This window comes from Phymastichus coffea, unplaced genomic scaffold (genome assembly GCF_024137745.1).
Source record: "Phymastichus coffea isolate CEN01 unplaced genomic scaffold, Cenicafe_Pcof_1.1 PCOF00124, whole genome shotgun sequence".
Taxonomy (NCBI): domain Eukaryota; kingdom Metazoa; phylum Arthropoda; class Insecta; order Hymenoptera; family Eulophidae; genus Phymastichus; species Phymastichus coffea.
Genome location: NW_026706935.1, coordinates 512,278 through 534,962, shown reverse-complemented (window position 1 = coordinate 534,962; position 22,685 = coordinate 512,278). Strand labels below are relative to the sequence as shown.

The window sequence follows — 22,685 nt, the reverse complement described above, 5'->3', positions numbered from 1 at the left end:
AACTCTCTCGGAGCGAGCTACTCATCGATTTTTCTTCCTTGTTGCGTCGCGTGCTTTCTTCGCCGTGCACACGCGACCACGGCTTTCTTCGATAAAAACATTCGCACCTTTTCGTTTTATCGTATACGAGGCTGCTATGCATGGACAGCGTGAGCTTTAGATAATAAAGGTTCAATGACATTGTTAAAAGGATGTTCGGTTTTCAGTTATTTTTTGTCATCATAACAGTGTTACGTTGATTGATCGAGAACTCATCAAACAGCGTTGCGTGTCTTAATTTAGCGATCACCAATGAAACAATGTTTTCAAATTATATTGGTATAAAATTACACTCTCGTCGCGACTACTCAATTTCGCTCAAAATTATCAATTTGGAAATTCAAATGACATCAGTGCCGGCAGACATTGCTTTACGAACTTAGCAATTTGCGCCCGCCCTTCTTTCAGCAGACTTGCCCGTAATATTGCAAAATTAGAAAATAATGAAATTAGGGGGTGCTCTCCCCCCCTGAAGGCTAACGCGACGATTTGGGTTTGAAGGTAGAGTATAGAGCAACTCTGTGTTACAACAAAATTAGAAGGTTGTCAATTTTATAAAATCCATGTCATTGTGTTATGTAAAAAAAATTATCATGTAAAGCAAAGAGATTATTCTCGTGAATTTGCCGTCAACCAGTGTTATGATAAATTTTTTGTCAGAATTGCTAGCACAGAATGTAATTATAGATAAAAAGTTAGTTACTAAAGCATTGATAAAATTATACGCTGATGATGTACTCATTGAGTAATACGTCTATAATTCAAACTCAAATATGCATTAATTTATTCGGTAAAGCTCGTTTTTGCATTAGTGAAGGTTATAATCGCGCCATTTTAAAAACAATTTTTTTTGTAAAACTGAAATTAGCATGAATGAAAAAATATTGAAGTTGCTTCAAATAAATCTAATTTTTTCAAAAGTTAAAAAATATATTATCCGAAAGCACCACGAAATTTAAAAAATTCACTTGATCAATGTATCATTTTGAATTCAAATTTAGTGTATTTGATCGAAACAAGCGAGAATCGAATCTCGAAAATTAACTCTCAATCTTTTCGAATGGTGCGCGACGGTCGCAGGATTTCTTTCTTGTCTACCGCGAGTCTGAAAACTTGTCTATCGAGATTCAAGAGTGTCATCGTCAATGTTATTCGTAAGTAAAGTGATCCATGATTTGGCGTACAACCTCGACAAGTGCCTAAATTATTTTCGTTTTAATGATTTAAGCTGTTTTCGTCACATCGGAGAGCAAAGAGAAGCTGTATGTAAATAAAAGTATCATTAATTTTTAAGCTTGTAATGGTCGAGCATTGAACTTTGCGAGACATTTGTTTCGAAAAACAACTACTTGCCGGCCGGTGCCTGGTCATTTCATGTATACGTGGTTAAGTTACGCTATTGCAGATACACATTTTTTTTTTATTATTGAGCTATTAACATACAGAAACATCAAAGATAGTCGAAGATGGAGATGTTAATTTCACAGTCATTCCCGAATTGAAAAATTTTACTAAATGAATTTTCTATTTTTTTAAACAATTTTAAAACAGTAAATGAAATATTAGGTTTAATTTAATATTTCGACACGAAAATAGACTTGCTTAAAACTAATTTGTTCTTTAACATTTAAAATCTGCAATGAGTATTATTCCCTAAAAATTAAAATATTTTCCCTGTATGAGTAGATTCACTATGGGAGTCCTTCTTAAAGCTAAAGGACTTCGCATGTCTGCACAGAAACAAGAAACTCTACTGAAATTGACTATTCTTTCATTTGCAGCTGTTTTATGTAAGTTTCATGTGCAAATATTAGTAGCAAATAAATCTTGCAAAACAATTTACTCTAATTATTAATAAAATATTTTATTTTCAGCTTTTGCAACTCGTCTTTTTTCTGTTCTGAGATTTGAAAGTGTTATCCATGAATTTGATCCTTATTTTAACTATAGAACAACTAAGTATTTGTCAGAAGAAGGTTTTTATAATTTCTTGAATTGGTTTGATGATAGAGTATGGTATCCACTTGGAAGAATTATTGGAGGTAACTTATGTTTCTTTTAGAGCTAAAGATGCCATAAAAATAAAAAATATACGTATTTTTATTCTAATTATTTCATAAAATATGTAATTTTATTCATCCTTTACACTTTTTTCTATTGTAGGAACAATCTATCCAGGGTTGATGGTGACTTCAGCAACTTTCTATCATTTAGCACAGATGCTAAATATTACTATTGATATAAGAAATGTCTGTGTTTTTCTTGCTCCTTTATTTTCTAGTTTTACTACTATTATAACTTATCTTCTTACAAAGGAACTAAAAGTATGTTTTGTTATTCTTTTTTTCATTATTCTATGAAGCAATGTATTTGAATATTCTTAACATTTATATTTGTACAATTTTTAGGACTCTGCCTCTGGCTTATTTGCAGCATCGATGATATCAATCGTTCCTGGTTATATATCTAGATCAGTTGCAGGATCATATGACAATGAAGGCATAGCAATTTTCTGCATGCTTTTCACCTATTATATGTGGATTAAGGCTGTGAAAACTGGGGCTATTTTCTGGTCAACTTGTACTGCCATTGCATACTTTTACATGGTTTCTTCTTGGGGAGGCTATGTTTTCCTAATCAACCTCATACCATTGCATGTATTAACTTTAATGGTAACAGGAAGATTCTCGCATCGCATTTACGTCGCATATAGTATTCTTTATTGCTTGGGAACAATATTGTCCATGCAAATTCCATTTGTTGGATTCCAACCAGTTCAAAGTTCTGAACACATGCTTGTAAGTTTAGACAAATGAAGATTTTTTTATGTTGTAAGAATTTTGGAGTGATTAATAAGGATTGCAATACCTTTTTAGGCAATTGTAGTATTTGGTCTATGTCAGATACACGCACTAGTCGATTACCTGCGTAGCAAATTGTCGAAAAACGATTTTGATTTGCTCTTTCAAGGTCTTATTATTTCAACATTGATTGTGTCAATCGTGGTTGGTGCCATTTTAACTATCACCGGAAAAATTTCTCCGTGGACCGGAAGATTTTACTCATTATTAGATCCTTCTTATGCCAAGAATCACATTCCAATAATAGCATCAGTCTCAGAACACCAGCCTACCTCCTGGAGTTCATTCTATTTCGATTTGCAAATATTGGTTTTCCTATTTCCTGCTGGTCTATATTTCTGCTTTTCAAATATGACCGACTCTAATATATTTTTGATTCTCTATGGAGCTACCAGTCTTTATTTTGCTGTAAGTAATTTTTGAATTAATGTACTTAATATATTATTTCAAAATTATTAGAAAATGAAATCTTAATTTTTTTCCTTATTTTAGGGTGTTATGGTACGTTTAATGCTGGTACTAGCACCTGTAATGTGTATTTTAGGAGGTATTGGCGCTTCATCTTTACTTATCAAGTATATGAAAGATTTAGACAGTGGAAAAACTGTTGACAAAAAGTCAAAGAAGTTTGAAAACAATTACGTCTTGAGAAAAGAGGTAAATGTCAACTCTGAAGATGAAATTCCGACTTCATAATAATTATCAAATCGATTGGATTTATTATTCTTTAAATATTTAGACTTGCACTAATTTAAATATATACTGATTTTAATAATTTTTTTTTAATTCCGATGTTAGGTTGCAACATTGTTCATTGGAGTGATGTGTGTATTATTCGCTTCGTACACCGTACACTGTACTTGGGTGACGGTAGAAGCATACAGTTCTCCAAGTATCGTATTGTCTGCTCGATCACCCGACGGTGGCCGAATGATTTTTGATGATTTCAGAGAAGCTTACTATTGGTTACGTATGAATACTCCTGAGGTTTGTTCAATTTTTTCATTGCTTCTAGAGCGATATGGTTTATCAGTAATAATTAAAAAAAATTAATTTCAGGATGCTAGAGTGATGTCTTGGTGGGATTACGGGTATCAAATAACGGCTATGGCCAATCGAACGATATTGGTGGATAACAATACTTGGAATAATACGCACATATCAAGGGTTGGCCAAGCCATGGCAAGTTCGGAGGAAAAGTCGTATGAGATTATGCGTGAACTCGATGTTGATTACGTTCTCGTCATCTTTGGTGGACTGACTGGATACTCTTCCGATGGTAAGTTGCTCTCAAGGTGATTGATATTTGTAATGACAATTTTATCAAAGAACATTATATTTATTCAATTTTATAATTTGTTAGTATTAATAGTTATTTACAATTAATCTGTATCCATATATATTTAATTACAAAATTGCTTCATGCCAAAGATCTCAACAAGTTCCTGTGGATGGTGAGAATTGCTGGCAGTACAGAAAAAGGAAAGTCAATATCGGAGTGGGATTATTACAATCCTGCTGGAGAATTCAGGGTTGATAAAGAGGGAACTCCTACGCTACTTAATTGTCTAATGTATAAAATGTGCTACTATAGATTCGGTCAAGTTTACACGGAAGGAGGTGAGAATGTTTTTCATGATCAGCTTTTTGATGTGTTGTTTTTTTCTTCATGAAACGTTATATTGTGTAATAAAAGTTAAAATGGTACATAAAAATTGATTAAAAGTAAGCTATTTACATAACGTAGAGTATAAAGTAAATAAATTGTGTGTTATCGTTAACTTTAAGAATTAAGTTATTAGAGACTTTGAAATTTTCGTCGTCACGAAAGTACAGAACAATTTTTTTCATTTCCATTTGTTCGTCATGGGAATTTTTTTTAGGAAAACCCTCTGGTTACGATCGAGTGAGGAACATGGAAATCGGTAACAAGGACTTCGAGCTCACGACTCTTGAGGAAGCCTATACGACTGAGCATTGGCTCGTGCGCATTTACAAAGTGAAAGACTTGAGAAACCGAGGCAACTGACAACTCGTAAGTTCCTTGTACTAATAGAGATGGTTTCTTTTTTCGGACTTCCAGTGACAAGTACGTAGAGAAAACAAAAAAAGAAGGTTCTATTATTTTTTATACATGATTAAGTCCTAAAAAACAAAAAGTGATGTTTTATAATCGCTGTCCATCGCACCATACACAATCTCATGTAATGTAAGTTATATAAATAAGATTTTTTCAACAATTATAAATATAACTTTTTCAACAAGTTTTTCAAAAAAAGAATTTGGAATTCTTTTATACCTTCCTTATCGCCTAATAAAAATTCCACTTAAATGCTACGCATCATCCAATCCTCGTACACAATTAAAACGCATAATTAATTGTCTCATTTCTTATTATTCAAAATCAAGGATGTTTAAAACATGACTTAACGCATTAACTATGTTTTTCCGATAAAAAATAAAAAAATCCGCATGCCGACTCGATAGAAGAGAGAAAGAGAGTCGACGCAGCTTGCCATCTGTTCTCCATTTGACATGGCACACTAGTCTTCGCGATTTTATTCTTTTATAATATGTTCATAATACACTGCAAAGAAACATACGATTAACAATTCACATCTAGTATTTTACAAAATTTCCTCATAATTCGAGTACAAATAATCAAAGTACATAGCTTATCGTAAGACAGTGAAAATGAAGAAAGAGAGCATCAAGAGAAGGAAAATAAACACTTGAGTATTCATGTAGTAAAATTAATAATATACAAAATTGTCATAGGTAAAAGTGACGCGGAGCGAGAGAAAAGGGAGGTAGAAAGAAGGAGGGCGGTGGGTTGTCATCATCGTTGAGTGCTGAAGAAGTTGATGAAGAAGTGAAGATAGTAGAAGCCGAACTGTTTCTCATATGCCCTAGTCCCACTCGCCGATGTACATGCCGCGAGGCGTTGGTGGTATCATGCCTCTCGTCGGGATGGGTAACCTTCCATAAATGTGATTGTATGGAGAATCGATTCTGTCGTCCGAATCTGAAATCGAGAAGAAATTTTCACTCGCAAAATAATTCGCACCTGAACAGGTTTAACCGCATGCGGGAATCTTGACGTTCCGCGTAAAAAGGTAAACATTGGATAATTTAGCGGTTCATTATTACGGAACTTTACCACGGTGCGTCATTGGTATTCTCGGCGAAATGTCTTTCGCCCGAACACAGTTGACAATTATAAAAACGTATATTCAAATAAAATTGAGTAACCGTTACGAGTAGCACTGATTGAATAAACCATTTTCAAAAGGAAAAAAAAAACTGAAGCAAGACGCTTTTGACAGCCTACTTGAAGATTATTGCTCATTGCTCGCCTAAAAAGCACCGTAAGTACTTTCCTAACGACCACGGCGTTCTACGACATTACATAAAGCATCAAACGAGAGAAAGTTGATTTGCTTAAATGCCTATATATGTGGGTCCGCGCGCTAAATAGATGTCGAGAATCAAAGAAGAAACCTTTTGCTGGTCAACAAATCAATGTGCCGTGAAAGTGCAAAGCGCAATGCGTTTGATCGTCTCGTGCCTTTCGTCGAGCGCTGTTTGTCCAATCGAACGCCCCGGCGCGTTTTACCGCTTCTCATCGCGATAATCGCCGCTAAAACGCAAGCACGTGACGGAAATCCGAGAGCACCGCGCCGCTGCAGCTCTCTTCCCTCTTGGTAAAACTGTCGCGCAAAAACCTCCGAAAGTTCGCGATTTACATGGGACAGCTTCGGGCACGCTCGAAAAACTAGTCGACCGTTGGTGGACTTCAAAGATGCAGCGGTTTCTCACGGTTCCGCTTTGCCCGATACGCGCGCGCGACATACTAATTTCGGCCTGTTAACGTGCAATAATTACCGAGTCCACTCTCGAAGCTCCTCGCGTGATACATGATCGAAGTTCTCTTCGTCGGGTTGGGTAGCATCGGCGCCTGAGTTGTGCCGTAGATCTGGGACGACTGACTGTGGCTTATCGGATAGCCATGCCCGTAAACTGCGTGGTGATGGTGATGATGTGGCTGCGGTGGCTGCACTTGGGAGGCACGTTGCACGTAGCCGGACGGCAACTTGGAGTGCCCGTTCGAATGGCCGTTGCTCGTCAAGCTTTTGGCCATTTTCACGAAATTCGGCACACGCGCTCGTAGCCCGCAGTAGTATGGATCGTCTGCTGGGAAAAAGTGATTTCTTTTTAGCGATAGCTCAAGAAACTCAAGCAACGTTCAATTCACGTTCTTCAATGTTCGATTAAAGTAGCACAAATAAAATTAGTGTTTTTACAGGCAGACCAATTTGTATGAAACTGCATTTCGTTACCTAAAAATTGTTTTATTTTTCAGATATTTTGTAATGCTATCCACTTGTTATCTCACTTCAAACATCTTACGAATAAAAAATGAAAAATCTGATCGTCTTCCTTGAAATGCCAATAAATTATGGAACATTATGGAAACTTTCTGTCAAATCAAAGAAAGTTGATATTCATGTTGAAATTCGAGTAGAAAGTTACTTCCAAATGAAAATAAATATCATATAGTATTTGTTGAAATTAATCTAAATATCAGTCGTGATGCAAACGATGATTCGTAATTGGCTGACCGATGCAATTCGCGAAATCGACACATGCTTCGACGCTCAGAAACATGTTCGTATGATTATATAATTTTTAAAGGCATTGTTACATCGAAACGCGTGAGAATAAAAGACAAAGATGCCTCAAATTGATAAGGAGCCGTGCCATTATACAAATTATGCAAATAGCGTACATTCATTTTAATGATTCTGAAAAATAAAGGAAAGGACATCGTCATTAATTATGCATCATTAAACTCTCGAGCGATGTTTTGTAAGAGAGAGAGAGAGAACGCGAACGACGAAATTCTAAAGATATACCCGTTATTTATCATCGGTATGTAGGCGCTCTCTTGAAATTTCTTTTTCAAGTATTGACGACTCCAAGAGGCGTTTTGGCAGCGCGCGCGCGCGGCATCGTGGTTTTGAAATCGTGACACGTGAAAGAAACGTGAGAGAGATGCTGTGCCGCCGCTATATATAAGAAACGACGGCGTATTATTCGTGACTGATTGTGCATTTCTTTTGTTTTTATTTTGGATTTCGTCGAAATCAAAATTGGTATACTCCGTTGGAGGCGCTCGAATGAAATCGCCTCGCAAGTGACGATAATCGCCGTTTTCGGGCAGTCTGGCTCACCGTATTTCTTATTGTTCTCCTTTTTGCTCTTCTTGTCCTCGACGACGGGCGCCCTCGCGGAGCTCGACACGTAGTCGTCCTCGATGTCATCGTAGTCCGGCTGCAATCAGACGCGCGTGATCAGTGCACCTCGCGCAAGGGCAACGTGCGCCGAGGAGATTAACGACCCGAGGCAGGTCATACAAGTGTGTGCGTAACATTCACCATTTAGTTGCAGGCAAAGCCAATAATCCACGCGTGCAAGAGTAAAATGTACGTTTGGTGCGTGCCACGAAATAAAGAGATAAATGCATGTCGTGTGCGGAAAAACAACAGAGAGGTGAATTGGAAAAAAAAAATGGATAACGTACCTTCACGTAAACCTGCCTCGGCATCTTAAAATACAACAGATCATTGAATTACAAAGAAGGCTTATGTCACACGAGAATACACGTACGTAAAGCGTAAGGATCGCCGGTCGGCAATTCGGAAGGCCGCGCCAAGTTTCATTAGCGTCAAACGGGAGTTTTCATCGATCGACGTTCGTTTGTTTTTGTGCTTTATTTTCTTTTTGTTTTTTTTTTTTATTTTCCTTTACCCGCGGGACGTCGTCCGCACGAGTCAATTGACGACGATTTATGGGCCTTTCGACAACCATTTAGCTTCCATTCCGTACAGCAGTGCGCGCGCTGGCTCTTTTTGCGGAAAATGCGGCTGTTGTTGAGCGATGATCCAATTTATATGTTAATACGATGAAAAACAAAAAGGCAAAAGCAAAGAGGAATCGCCGCGGGAATCATGTCAACGGCAATCGCGTTTCGTTCCCCTTTCTTCTCGGTCGTTACGCAATCGGAAATTAATCGGCGGCGGAGCTCCGAACGCGTCGCTCAACTCCGACTCCGGGATCGGACGAGCCGGCGGCAGCGGGGTCTCGCCCGCGATCTTACCTTGGGTATGTCGTGGCCGTAGAGATTTTCCCTTGGCGGCAGTTTCGGCGGTCTCTCGTTGGGCCCGGCGGCCAGGCCGTTGCCGGCGCCGCGTCGGTGCGCCGCGGCCCCGGACGACCCGGCCGAGGCGCGCTGCCCGCCGGACTCGCCGCGTTGGCGCTGATAGGCGGCGTAAATCTGCTCGTGGCGGGCCTCGCTGTTGGACGACGTGGTCGCCACGCTGTACGGGTCCTCGTCGGGGATCGGGATGCGCGGTCGGTTCTTTATGTCCACCGGCCTCTGTAGCGCCAGCACTGCAACCGAGCTGCAATTAGTATACGGCGAGGACGACTCGCTTCGCCCCCCCCCCCCTCCCGCTCTCTCTGATGCGAGTTCGCGCTGTCGTGCAGCGTCGAAAAATTGCGTTCCTCTTTTCATTTCCACTCGGTTTTCTCACTTTGGTTCGTCAGCCTACACTTATCGTTTTATCCGATACGCTGAAAGTCGATTCGAAAACGAGAGATTCGTCCATTGGATTTGTGGGCCGATTCGTTGTCGCCGTCCCACCGTGAAACCGTACACTTTTGCAAAGATCCTAATCGTCGATTTGCCAGCGACCAAAAATTTCACACCGATTTCCCTCGACCGGCTGCCGCAAGTAAAGCGAAAGCATAGCAAATCGGCTGCGCGTCGAACGAAACCGAAGCTTCGTTCGACACGAGAATCATCGTACCTGGCGGTAGTTTTGACTTGAGCATGTCCAGGCCCACGACATTGACGATGAGTACCCAGACGGGGCACTGGAGTATGTCGGCCTCGGTACGCACAAACACCACTGCACTGAGGCACTGAGTCTCCAGCCTCCGTCTGTCCGGATATGATCGCCTCGTTTCTCGCGACAGGTTCGTTTGGAATTTGTTCATGTCGAACAACTGCAAGCGAAGCAGAAGAAAAAAAATACATATATAAGTATATATATGCAAGCGACTCACGTACAATCGGGGCAAAAGCGACGGCATCCGATGCCGCCAGACATCCATTATAAAGAAAAAAGGTCTTTCTCTCGCTCACCTTGCCGGGTTTCTCGTGCTCGAGTGCACCCTGAGAGTTGCGTATGATCTCGGGTCCAATAGCGTTGTCCTCCTGGTTGGTCGCCTTCACGTAGACGTTGCTCTTGCACAACCTCTTTATCAGTATGTTGCCCTGCTCGTCCATCTTAATTTTCACTCCTTGGTTTATGTGCTTCTTCGCCTCCTCCGTGCGAGCGTCGCGCATCGGATTGTCGAAGCCGCACAGTCCTATCCTGCGAACGCGACAACAACGTGCGTGTGAGCTATGATATCGATATTGTCGACGAGTAACGCTATTTTGCTCTTCTCATTACTAACGAATTCTTCAATTGGCTTAAAGTTTTTTTTTCTTCTTGCTTCTTTCTATCCTTTCGCCGCTCGATCATTCGAAACAACGATAATTTTCCCCCTCCAATTCAAAAGAACGTTTTTTTTAATCGAAACATTGGCTTTTGCAAAAAATAATAGCTGCGCATTAACCTCAAAGTAAATAGTTTTCCCGAGTGAAAGGTTTCTCAGCAATCTGGAACATTAACGCTAAGAATGCAACGGAAATGAGAATTGTTCAGTAGTGTAATCTGTTCGATCGTAAACTTTCAACGCTACAAAAAGAAAAACTACGTCGTATGATGGAACTTAATCGGAATATAAAAAATCTTAATCCCAATCGCTTCTATACGATAGCGACAAGAAAGATTTTCAAGATATACAGCGAAGGAATAACTCGAACGATCGACTAAGACAGAACGTTCGCTGTCGAGTTGGAAAATCGAAGGACTTTGCGCGGTCGCATGAGCATATCGGAGATCCACCCTACTCAGCCAAGTGTTCGGACAACTTTACAAATCGCTGTTAGAATTTGACGCAGTTGTAACGTCGATTGGGCGACGCGGTCAATGAGATCGCTCTTGTCGCCTCGAGCGAAAGTCAAACGACGCGAGCTTCGATGTCCCACGCCACGTAGCATCCATCTCTCTCGGATCCTCCGTGGAATCCTTGGATTCGTCGCGCGTGCGCGCGTGCACGGGCAGAATCGGAACGTGACCGAACGATAATTCCCCTCGGTCCGGAATATAATTATGAGAAATCGGGAGCGCCGGCGACTTTCGATGATAGTTTCACCGAGCGATTTTCACGGCGCGAAAGCCGCTGCGGTTCCGATCGTCCTTTTTCGCGTCGAGTGCGCGTGCCTCGGCTGCTCGTTTTTGGAAAATCACCACTCGAGGATACGGGCGCGCAGGTATCGCGCCGCTCGTCTTTGGCCGAGATCGGAAGTTCTTAGGCTTGCGTCATTCGACCGAGGCGCTTCGGCCCTCGTTTCATTGGCGATGCCGTTCCCAGGCTTCTGAAGAGGACGCACGAAAAAAAAGAATCTGTCGATATATCACTGTACCATATCCTTGTCCTGGGGATCTCCGCTAAACTTCTCCTTGTGTTTCTAAGTGAATTTTTTAATAACCGTCGTAAAACTTCGTCTATTTTTTTTTTTCGTTCAGAATGTCGAAATTCAGAGTAAGAGTTGGCATTCCAAATATTAAATAGCGAGGAGGATTAAAATTGACCAGATTTGATGGGTATTCGTTGGATGTAAATTTTTAATGGATACGCAAATTTCGAAATCCCGAGAATGAATATTCAATTTCTCGAAGAAGAAACCATATGATTTTTGCAATAACGCGCTTCACTCCAGATTTCTCTCGGTATTTCAACGCTTGCAAAAGGTTCGCATTCCAGTCTTTCCTCAGAACTTGTTTAAAAAAAAAAAAAAGAAAAGTTTATTTGAACGTTCGCGTGTAACTGTTACTGTTGACAATTTCCGATGGCGAGCATCGCTGCGACGTGACGTAATAAAAGGAAAAAAGAGAAACATTTTTTACAATCGAAGATACTCTGCCAAACTGTTATCGCAGATAAATGCCAAGTTCCTCTTTCGTATTCCAACCGCCAATTATTACGCAAGCGGGCACAACTACTACTAATTTTAATATATACGTTGCGCGAGCTGTAAAAATAGAAGCGACGACTTTCGCGCACACGAAAAGAGCGGGCAGGGCCTTGTGAATTCCTCGATTTGTTTTTTTTTTCTTTTTGCTTTGCCACGCGAAATAAGTTTTGGCGTCGAGAGCGACAAGAGCATCTTCGAGATCGAGCGCAGTTTTCGCCGTACGTAGGCCCGGTGTATCGATGCGTTTGACGAAAAGGAGAGAGAACAAAAAAAAAAAACAAAAAACAGAGAGACACGCACACGCGAGCAGAGTCGTTAACCTTTTGCGCGTTTTTAATCGGCCTTTCACGCCTCGCGGCTGCTGCAAGCGCTGCCGCGAGCGGAGCCCCCAAACTCTCCGCGCATAACGGCAAGCCGTGATGATGCGTCGCGGGAGAGATCGAGAAAAAGAGGCATCGATTTCGCAAGAGATTCCTCTTATTCGCTCTCTCTCTCTGCGCTTCGCGCGCGGTGAAAGCCTTTCGGCACGCGGGTACACGCGTCGCCCGTATCGTGCTGTCTCTCTCTCTCTCTCTCTCTCGCCGAGAGGGTTGACTTTCGGCGTACGTTTCTCTCGCGGCGCGTTCCGTTTACTTTCGAAAAATTTAGCCATTTGAATAATTATGCCGATGCATACGCATTGTTCCCCCCACTTGGCCTTTTTTCTTACTCACCCGCGGAATGCGATGCCCGGGAGCTATTACACGCTCGAAAATTTCGCGAACGAAGTCGATATTAGTTACGCGCTGAAAAGCACGCCGGGAAAGTAGAAACTTCATATCCATAAATGTTAAAAAGTAAAAAGTATCCCAGATCACATCGAGGCGAGGATGTATAATGCATATAGATTGGCGGCGTCGCGCGCGAGAGTGTCGATTGCGCAACTCCGCAACGCGCAGGCGACTCTTCAGCAGTCTCGCGCACGGACACACGTGTACGATCTTCCGGGGCTGCGAGCGCGCGAATCGATTAGAAAGGTCCGCGACCGACTTCCCTTCGGGGATCGAGCGACTTGAATAACCCGTCGCCCGTGGCGTCCTCCGCGGCGGGTGCGCGATAACGAAATAACTCGGCGTTGAATGTCGTTACGGAGGCGCGCGCCGCGAGGCGAACGCACGTAGCATTTCAGCGAACGCGTGGCGAAAGCGACGAGCAACCGATTCCATTAACGCGTCGTTAGTCCACGATACCCCCGCTGGACTTTGGCGAGTCTTATTTTGACGTGCCTCCGCGCCTCCGATCGGTTTACCGTCGAGGACGGACGGGAAAATATATCGCGCGCGATCGCCGACAAAGTCGTCGAAGTTAAAACTCGCCGCACGAGTGCTCGGATTCCACTTAGCTCGGCGGCGAGGCCGAAAAAACGAGGAGGTCCGCGCGAGCCCCCACCGCGTACACAGGAGGCACACTCCGGCCAAGCGTAAGCCGCGATCGTGTTACCCGGGCAGCGGTCTCGAAGGGAGGTCACGACGCGAGTCCGGGTTGCGCGTTCCCAGCCAGCTCTCGGAACGCGCTTGCCGTTCGATAAACGCGCGTGGAAGCCGATGTCGGCGCGTCGAGAGAAATCGAGCGGCATTGTGCGCGGCGCGTGGAAAAATTCGCGCGCGTTACGAAACGTCGCCGTCGTAATTTTTTCCTTCGGAGCGGCGTAGCGCGGGCGCGACATACCTAAATCCATCGAAGCCATCGTCGGAGCCGTTGACGGTGAGCACCGGCGCCCTGGCGTAGGCCTTGGCGACGCGTCGGTTCCTCTCGAAAACGATGACCTTAGCCCAGATCTCGTCGTCGATCTGGTTCCACTTGTCCAGCACTTCCTGTATGTGATCCTGCGGATGGAAGAGAGAGAGAAAGCTCATCATAGTCGTCGCGGGGAAGCCGACGAAAGTGCCGCTGCCAACCGCCAATTATGCGTCGCTCGAGCGAGCGGCAGAAGCCCGTTACGCGCGTTGACGAGCGCGTCGTAGAGAGGCGCTCGCTCGTCCTCGGATCGCGATATGATTTAAGAGGCGCAGCGAGGAGAGGCCCCCTTTGCGCGTGAATTTCGAAAGTAAGACGTTGCGGGCGCTTTATGGCTTATGCTAATTGTCGACGCGGCCGCCGATGCAGTTTTCGATGAAAGCCGCGCGCGCGCCTTTGTTTAGAATCCGACTGCGGTACAACGTACTTTGGCCGGAAAGATTTACGGGCCAGTAAATGCGTGTGCTCCAACGTCTTTCTTTTCCCTCTAATTTACGACGACGACTGGCTGTTTGTTCTGACTAATTTCTTTTTTATCGAACTCAGCTGCTCGCGTTGTTACAATTCCTACGTAACGCGCCACTTTTTCATTTATATATTCGCTGAGCCATCGGCGTCGCGCATTTATCGCGCTCCCAGCGACACTCGCGTTTTCAGTTTGGCGAATGCCCCTTGCATACCATTCCGAGAGACGACAACTCGCCGCTGCTTTTCCACTTCGCTGCCGCGTAAGATCGGCTTTGACCCGCGAGTCTTGGTTTTTCATTTCATTGTAGTTTTTCCGGGCACCGCCACGTTGGACTGATTGTGCGTGTATCGATAACTAACGGCAAAACCAAACGTTTCTCGATCGTAACCGCGAGACTTGGCAATTTTCGATTGACGCGATTCAGTCGCCGAGAAACGAGATTCAGGAGCACTTTTTCGCGCTTCAATGTAAAACGTATTGCTTTATTCTCTTCGTTTCTTTTTTACGATTTAAAAATCCGCCTAAAAGTCTAATACGAGTAAACGCTCTTACGGACATTCCAAGAACGGCGCGTTCCTAAGCGAGCCTATAAATATTTACGGAAGCGCTTAGACAACAGCCGAGTTCTCGTGTAGCCCGAGCCGTAAACGTGTATACACACGTACACGCAAACCTAAGCCGGAGTAAGACATTGTAAACGGCTCTACCTTCTTCGTCGTCGTTTTCTCGGAGGGAATTGATTTTACGACGTGCAACTTGCAATCACTTTAAAGATCCTTTAATTAGCGCACAGCTCGCTTTTATTACCGGCTGTTCACCCCCCCCCCCCCCCCCCCCATAAAAGCCCCGCCTCGGCGAAAGAAACAGTCCCATTTGCGTTTCCATCGAGGTGTTGTCGCGCGGCTCTCTTGCCACTGACTCGCCCCTCCTCGCGCGTTCCGACGGGCGAAAGCCCTCCCCCTTTTATCGAGGACACACTCGCGCGCGCGACAAGCGGAAGCCCTCGAGCGGACGGACCGCCGACGCGAAGAACAACGAGAAGCGAAAGGCGCGCGGACGAGGCTTCGATCGCCGGACTAATCGACTCGATTAAGCCGTCGCCTCGTTAACGCGGAGTGCGTGCCCGGGAGCACCGAAATCACCGCGAATTTGGACGCTCCGAGAGTCATTACGTCACAACGAGCCGCGGTAATGTGCTCCGAAAGCTCGGCGATCGCGCGCGTTAATCCGATTGAAGGGAAGAAAGAAAAAAAAAAACGAGCGGGTCGTTACCCGAGTGCCTCGGCAGCCCCCCCCCCCCTCCCCCGCCCTAAAGATCGCCGCCGATGAGTCGTCCGAGCGTCGTACTCTGATAGAGAAAGGGGTTATATTTACGAAAGGAGCGCGGCGCATTTTAACTGTAATTCGGTTGTGTACGCGCGGCGCGTATACCGTTAACCTTGATTTTGGAAACTGCCTCGCGGGGGACACTCGCCTTGAACAGTTTGTCCATGTTGTACCAGACGTCCTCCTCCTCCTCTTGCTCGTACTGCGCGTCCGCGAGGTTGTCCCGCGAGCGCGACAGGATTCTCCGCCTCGACACCATACCGAGAGCTCCTCAGTTTTCCAGCTGAAACACAACGTCAGAATGGTGGATTAGAGTCGGCCGACGGGGCCGCGCATTATGAATGAGAGGCAGGCGGGACGCGGCCGCCAATTAGCGATCGTCCGAGGGTCTTAATTGGCAGGTGGCGGGCAGCCCGGCGATCGAGCCGAGAGATATTTGGGCGCGTGAAATTTCCGCGAAACCGCGATTCGCATCTCTCCTCCTGGCTTTCGCCGCCGAGACGGTTCTCGTGTGCCGCGTTCCTCGCGACGTTGGCTCTCTCTCTCTCTCTCTTATTTCGATGTCCGTTCGTCGTCGCGATCTATTCTGTAATTCGGAGTATCATTCGGATCGCTTTAGCGAAAGTCGCAATGCCGACGCATTTGACACCGACTATTTATATAATCTTATATGCAGTCGCATGATTCAGCCACTCGCGAACTATTCAATTTATCAGTCCCCTTGCGGCGCATGGATGTAAGCTCATAGAGCCTCTCGGACAAGTCAAGTTATCGCGAGTATTAGCAATCCTCGGCAAGCCCTTTTCTCATAGTTGTCTCGGGGCTAGCCTTTGAACGCCTTCTCCTTAGACGCACCTTCGTCGCTGGAAAAGTTGCTTCGAGCGAGTCGAAACCGAGACACTCAAGGTTGCACATCCTCGCTTCGCCGATGGCGTTGGAATACTTTCAAAACGGTCGGTTCGATTCGTCATCCGAGGCAACTTCTGTCCGTTGACATATGCAACGATGGTGGATGTAAGGCCGCGGTAATATGACTATCGTCACCGACAAATCTATAAAGATTTTCCGCGAAACCGCGCTCTTTCGGTTTATTCTCGTCTACCAAACTGCCGCCTGACGTTTGCGCAGGCAAGCAAGACCCGATTGATCGCTATCGTACCGCGGCTTCCATTGTTTTGCCAGCGAAAACGAGACCGAAGTGACAGCGAATTTCCAATTGTCCGCGTGTAACGGCGAAATTCCACGTGGGAATAGTACGAGAGGTATTATGTATGCGAAGGTCCGTCATTCGATTGGGGTTACGTTCAATTTATGAGTCAATTTGAAAAATGGTTCGCCGATCGATCGACACTTGAAAAATAACAAACGATCTTTCATTTTCCACCCTTAAAATTTTTAAGTCGACGAAAAGAAACAATTTTCACGTTTGTCGAATACACTGCCGACGCAAACATTCCTATCGTTCTCGAGTCCTTGCGACTGCCTCCGAACTTTGAACCGAAAAATAAGCTTCGTTTCGCAAAAGTGTCACGACTATATTAAATCGTCTTGGCGGTGCACAAGCCATCTCTCGAGCACGAGGCAGTTAACGTTGGAACCGGCGAGGCAAGACGAGCGCCGTACAAAAAGGGCTCCCCGAGACACACTCGCGCGCACAGGCAAAGAAGCCAACGCTTGAAAAAGGAAAGTCGATAATCCAGCCGAACGCAAACGCTAATTTCCCCATTGATTTTGGAGCAAGTCATTGGCATTTCGACAATGATTCAAACTGCACGCGCGCAGCGATCCCGCTACGTCAACACCAGAGAGAGAGAGAGAGAGAGAGAGAGAGAGGAGAGAGAGAGAGAGAGAGAGAGAAGAGAGAGAGAGAGAGAAGAAATAAATAAATAAAACGGTAATACGATTGCGCAATCCTTTCGCCAGTGCGCGGGCGGGCTCGCCTTTCGTTTCGCGCGCAACTCGAGCAGGTAACGGTCCGACGGCGCTGCGCGTACACGTATACATTATCTAATTGCCGAGTTGTGCAAGCGGGCCCAGATTCCTTGGCCTCCCCTCCCATGAACGCGCGCAGAGTGGACTTGGGCGGTGATAGCGCGTTGGCTTTCGCTCGACATTGAAATTCGGGCTGGCGGTACCACGGCTGCTCTCTCTCTCTCTCTCTCTCTCGCGGGCGCAACGGTACGATTTTTCCCATTGAAAATAATTGGGCCGCGCTGAAAGCCAACGTCCTCGTAAGAGTGCCCGCGAGTCAATCGTACGAGAGAAAGAAAGAAAACAACGGCGGTTTCTCGTCGACGCGCGCACGAGGCGGGCGAGCGGGAAATCGCGTCGGGTCCAGGGCCAATTCGCGGGAGTGATCGATCGATTTTCGCGGCATCTCGTCCTCCGATTCGGGAAAGAAAGAGAAACGACGCCAGCGCCGCTTGCTTTTTTTTGGTTTCTTTTTTCTTTGCGCGTGCACGCGCACGAACTAAATAAATGTTTGCTCTCTCTCGGCTGGAAAAAACCGCGGTGGCGGCGGACACTCTCGGCCAAGCGGCAGAGGCGAGCGCGAGGCTCGGGGATCCGAGTTTTTTGCTTCCGGTCGACTTCGCTCCGTTTCGAACGGACATCTCAATGCGCGTTTAACGAGCGGCCCTTTCCTCGGACGATTAGCTATCGGAATATCCGAGTCGACGAGGCGTAACCGAATATTTCGAGGCTGTCAAGAGCCAGTCGGCCGCGACGAAAGGAGGCTGGCGAAAAAGAAAATCAGGGTCCGACGCGAACGCGCACCTTGGACACTTCGAGCGCAGCCACAACGAATCTCGCCGTGGAACGCACGGGGCGACGGGTTGCGCAACGATCCCAACGAAGGGCGGCATAAGCCGTTGCACGCGCATAGATCGGCGTTAAAGGACGACAGACGCGCCGGGAGCTTGGCTTTTGACGGCTCAATCCGCAGCGGCGCGAGCGGAGTAATCCAAAGCGCGAAGGTCGCGCGTTGTGGAATAATCAGCGGCTCGCCTGCGTCCGCCAACGCCGTCTCGCCGCGGCGGCGCAGAAACCAGATAGGCCGACCGGGGGCTTCTGGTTTTCTTCCTCCGCGCCTCGCCGACCCTCGTCGAGAGGCCTTTCGAACGCCGTACTGGTTAAGCGACGATGTTTTCGTTGCTGCGCGCATCGCTACGTTTTCCCACTTTTCATTCGCCGCGCAGCGAATCGATGTATCCCGATTACAGTGGGTTTCGAGTTCGCGAACTGTGCCTTGAATTTAGATTTGCACGTCTAACGTTTGCTCGACGTTTACGCAAAGGCTGGTGGACCGCGTTTTTCCGGGTACAGTCAGGTGACCTATGTCCTAGCAACAAATTTTCATGCTCGTGCGTATTGCGATTGGAAGATCAAACGATGCTTTAGTGGCTTGCAAAAATTAGGCGCTTGTTATTAAAATTGCTAATGTTTCAGAGTGGCAGTATTAGGTATCCGCGAGATAATATGTAAGAAAATAACGAAGGATAAGGATCGTGTGGAGCAAAGTTGCTGGCGCTATTACTATATGGTGTTGCAAATAGTATAGTCACTATGGGCACATATACCGTAATTTTGTAAGGCACGTTTCAGGCTGTTACGATCAGTTCCAGAGGTGTTGGCGACCGATTTTCCTGAAATTTGCTACAAAAGTTGTCCGCGTAATGGTGAACTTTAACGTCAATTTTTCGACTATTAAGACGATTAGGTTAACGATTATGAACAATTTCAAATATTGCATGAAATTTGTTCAAAAATTCATATCTCCGCGATCGCTAAGGCTACCATCAACGATCAACGTATCGATACAAAAATATCTCGTCAACGTTGTTCTAGAAGCCATTAACTTTCGTGATAAATAAATATCTGAAAAGTGGTATTTTTTGTTACCTTAAAAGTTCAAAAATCAACATTGAAATTAATAGTGTTCATTATGTGAGAACCAATAACCATGTGGTCATTTGTTTATAACAAAAGTTAATAATTTTTTGAATATTGTTGAAAAGACATATGTGCATTAACACTTTTATATTTGATAGCTTCATGAGTATTTCGAAATAACATAGATATCGATAGCTGTAACAATAGCGAAAGTACGAATTAATACAAAATATTCATAAAATGTTTTAAATTATTTATAACTTTTGACCTACTAGCCATAATGGACTACCAATTTATAATGAAATTCACTACTACATAGATAATATTTGAACCAAGAAATACGATCTGCTACATCGCTAGAGCAGATTTTCATAGCTTGGAATGCGCCATAGTTGATGAATCTCAAAAGCGCGGATTTAAAAAAGATCTTTCCCTGATGAAAACTATAGAAACTAAATGTAATCTTGATAAATATTATTCTTCCTTGGCTTTATAATTAATATATCCTTATTAATTATAAAGCTTCAATTTCTTATAAATTCAATATTTGTTTTGAGTGATTTCAGTGAACAATATTAATTCGAAAATATTCATCAGTTGCCCTTTCAATCAATCAATTTTCATTAAAAATTAGTTTTATTTATTTAAAAAGTCTATGTGAGATTAAAATTATATTTTTTATAAGTTATCTATTCAATGTCTCAAAATATGGTTACCGCTACCAGGCTCATGAAAAGAATGTTGTAAAAGGTCTAAATTTGCGAGTTGAGATATTGGCAACTAGTAACAGTAACAACTAAGCAGATAGTTCGCAAAAATTTATTTCATTCATGAATCTTATGAGATGACAATCTTATCACGTAATCATACATTGTATTGATTTGCATACATACTTTAAGGGCATTCTATTGCTCATATTATCTAACAGAGGACTCTGCGGAAAAAAAACGTTCTATTGGTTCAGCTCGCTCGCACTTAAAAAGTTAATGATGGATTAAAGCCAAGAAATTTGGAAATACTCTTGGTATGAAGCTTCTAATAGTTTTTTCCAAAGATCAACACTTACTTAAGCTTGTTTATAAGAAATTACAATCTCGAAAGTTATAAAATATTATAAATTTTCAGAAATTATATATTTTTTTAATACTACTTTATTTGTAACGACATCTCGAGATTGCGCATATCAAATTTGAATATTAATTAGAATAAATTATATAAGCGATCCAATGGAACGGCGTCGCGCCGAGGCATCGACGTAGCAAGCAGTTAAGCAAGCATTTGTTAATAACTTTTATGAAAGCATCTTTACCTATTTTATTTAATGCGCATAAATTATTTTTGAACTACAGAAAATTTATCTTGTCAAAATTTTCCGATTTTCTAAAAAAGTGTCCTATGTTAATGTCAGTTAGAACGTGACAAAACCTCGTCCCCCTGTATATTGCTCTATAAGAAATCATTTTTTAAATTTTTATTTAGAAAAACAACATAGAATGCTTCTTTAGAAAATCGCAAAATTTTAATAATAAAACAAAGTTTATTCAGTTTCGAAGCAATTTATGCATTAAATAAATTAGGTAAAGGTGCTTTTACAAAAATTTATTAATCAAAGTGTGCGTGAACATCGATGCCACGTCGCGACGCCGTTCAACTGAATCGCTTACACAATTTTTTCTAATCAATATCAAGACTTCATATTTGAAATGCGCATCTTTGAGATGTTCATGAATAATGTAGTATTATAAAATTTAATTTATAATAATTTGTAACAGGCTTTTGACGATTTAAATTTCTCATTTCATAACTTCCGAGATTATAATTTTTTATAAACTAACAAAAGTATTTAACGATTTCTGAAAGGTACTACTAGAAACTTTACGCGTAAAAAAGGGTATTTTCAAATTTTGTTATTTTAATCTACGTCTAACTTTCTAAATGTGACCGTGTTGATGGGATGAAACGTTTCTGTCGTTGCTCGGAGACCTCTGATAATCGTTAAGCAAGAGAACCTTTCTTCATTTGTATTTTATAATTCAATTTCTATAGCATTATAAAATAATTCTGTATTGATTTAGTTATAACTTATTTTATTTACATCAACTTCTCAATTTGCAAATTAAGCATTTCAGCTTCTAGTACGAAACGTATTATTAAAAATTGCGATCAAGTTTTGAATAAAAAAATCTTAAGCTTTTTGATTTGATTTGTCAATCAATGGTCAAAAAGTAAGAACAATTTATTTTGCCAACTACAAAAGAGTAGGAGGCTCTGAATTCTAAATGAATTTTCTTGTAATGTATGTTAGAAAGGGTAGAATGCTAGCGAGTTGATTTCGTTTTATTATTGGTTTAATTGAAGTATAACTTTTCGAGTAATTCCAAAAAGAAACAGACGTTGAAGTCGGCCTTCTTTTGAAAAAATGACCTGTCTATGGGATATAGCAGTGAGAATAGAATTAAGATTCCTTGATAACGTTCAGGGTCTTCGTCGACAGTAAAGACACCCCACCGTCGATAGTATGAACTGTAGACAAGACATATCGAGACGCCTATTCAGTTTTAACCTGATATTCTTCTTATTAATGGATGTCGCGTTCCGTTCTCCCGTTCTATTTGAAAATATTATTGCGTTGATTTAAAGACATAATCGAAAAGCAAATACGACAAAGCTTTCTGACCACTGTCAAGAGCTGTCCTTGAAAACTATTTGTCAAGGAACTTGAGGCTGAGCATTTATGGGCCATAAATCAGCATGAGTTCTCTACTGAAACCCCGTGAAAAATCCACTTGCGCGTGAACCAGAGATTATATCGGGCCCGCAGTAAAAGGCTATTTCCAGGCAGTTTTCCGCTCTTCTCTCTCTCTGTCTCTCTCTCTCTCTCTCTCTCTCTCTCTCTCTCTCTCTCTCTCTCTCTCTCTCTCTCTCTCTCCATGCTTCCTTGCAAAAAGCATCGCTGGAGAGGGACAAGAAAAGCATCACTGCACCACCGAAAATCAGACGGACACAACCACTCGAGGTGACAGCATCGACGGGTCATCGTTTTGTCTCGAGCGTCCTGTTGTTGTAAAGATCCCGAATTCTAGATAGTGCGCGTCGTGTGAATTTGTGACTCGTTCGGCTGTTGATGACTTGTTATTCTTTCACTATGAAATAATAGATTGAGTGTGAA

At 43.3% G+C, this 22,685-nt stretch overlaps 2 protein-coding genes across 7 annotated transcripts in view; one reads left to right on the top strand and one right to left on the bottom strand.

Annotated features, from left to right (window-relative positions):
- The first annotated feature begins 1,152 nt into the window (after nucleotides 1–1,152).
- Nucleotides 1,153–5,156, top strand: LOC131671311 (dolichyl-diphosphooligosaccharide--protein glycosyltransferase subunit STT3A). Its single transcript, XM_058947651.1, has 12 exons — nucleotides 1,153–1,193; nucleotides 1,268–1,301; nucleotides 1,726–1,829; nucleotides 1,914–2,081; nucleotides 2,203–2,363; nucleotides 2,448–2,837; nucleotides 2,916–3,308; nucleotides 3,393–3,557; nucleotides 3,699–3,887; nucleotides 3,960–4,179; nucleotides 4,332–4,520; nucleotides 4,784–5,156. The coding sequence occupies exons 3-12, from the start codon at nucleotides 1,733–1,735 to the stop codon at nucleotides 4,927–4,929; spliced, it is 2,118 nt and encodes a 705-aa protein (XP_058803634.1). The 5' UTR covers nucleotides 1,153–1,193; nucleotides 1,268–1,301; nucleotides 1,726–1,732; the 3' UTR covers nucleotides 4,930–5,156.
- Nucleotides 5,157–5,307: 151 nt separating this feature from the next.
- Nucleotides 5,308–22,685, bottom strand: part of LOC131671312 (uncharacterized) — a 77,968-nt gene continuing 60,590 nt past the window's right edge. For 4 of the 6 annotated variants that reach the window (XM_058947652.1, XM_058947653.1, XM_058947654.1 and 1 more), the window contains exons 2-10: nucleotides 15,774–15,908; nucleotides 13,762–13,919; nucleotides 10,111–10,342; nucleotides 9,773–9,971; nucleotides 9,061–9,353; nucleotides 8,485–8,508; nucleotides 8,135–8,234; nucleotides 6,786–7,091; nucleotides 5,308–5,925 (exon numbers count right to left, since the gene is read on the bottom strand). In XM_058947652.1, the coding sequence (XP_058803635.1) occupies nucleotides 5,810–5,925; nucleotides 6,786–7,091; nucleotides 8,135–8,234; nucleotides 8,485–8,508; nucleotides 9,061–9,353; nucleotides 9,773–9,971; nucleotides 10,111–10,342; nucleotides 13,762–13,919; nucleotides 15,774–15,884 (1,539 nt within the window). In that variant the 5' untranslated portion in view covers nucleotides 15,885–15,908 and the 3' untranslated portion in view covers nucleotides 5,308–5,809. Of the gene's footprint in view, nucleotides 5,926–6,785; nucleotides 7,092–8,134; nucleotides 8,235–8,484; nucleotides 8,509–9,060; nucleotides 9,354–9,772; nucleotides 9,972–10,110; nucleotides 10,343–13,761; nucleotides 13,920–15,773; nucleotides 15,909–16,480; nucleotides 16,540–22,685 lie in introns of those variants that run through there. The other 2 variants (XM_058947656.1, XM_058947657.1) reach the window with 2 other exon arrangements.

Excerpts from the sequence above, each read along its gene's own strand:
- LOC131671311 (XM_058947651.1), top strand. The coding sequence starts at position 1,733 with ATGGGAGTCCTTCTTAAAGCTAAAGGACTTCGCATGTCTGCACAGAAA. Across the intron at positions 1,830-1,913 it reads TTCATTTGCAGCTGTTTTAT|CTTTTGCAACTCGTCTTTTT; the intron begins GTAAGTTTCATG and ends TTTTATTTTCAG. Across the intron at positions 3,558-3,698 it reads ATTACGTCTTGAGAAAAGAG|GTTGCAACATTGTTCATTGG; the intron begins GTAAATGTCAAC and ends TTCCGATGTTAG.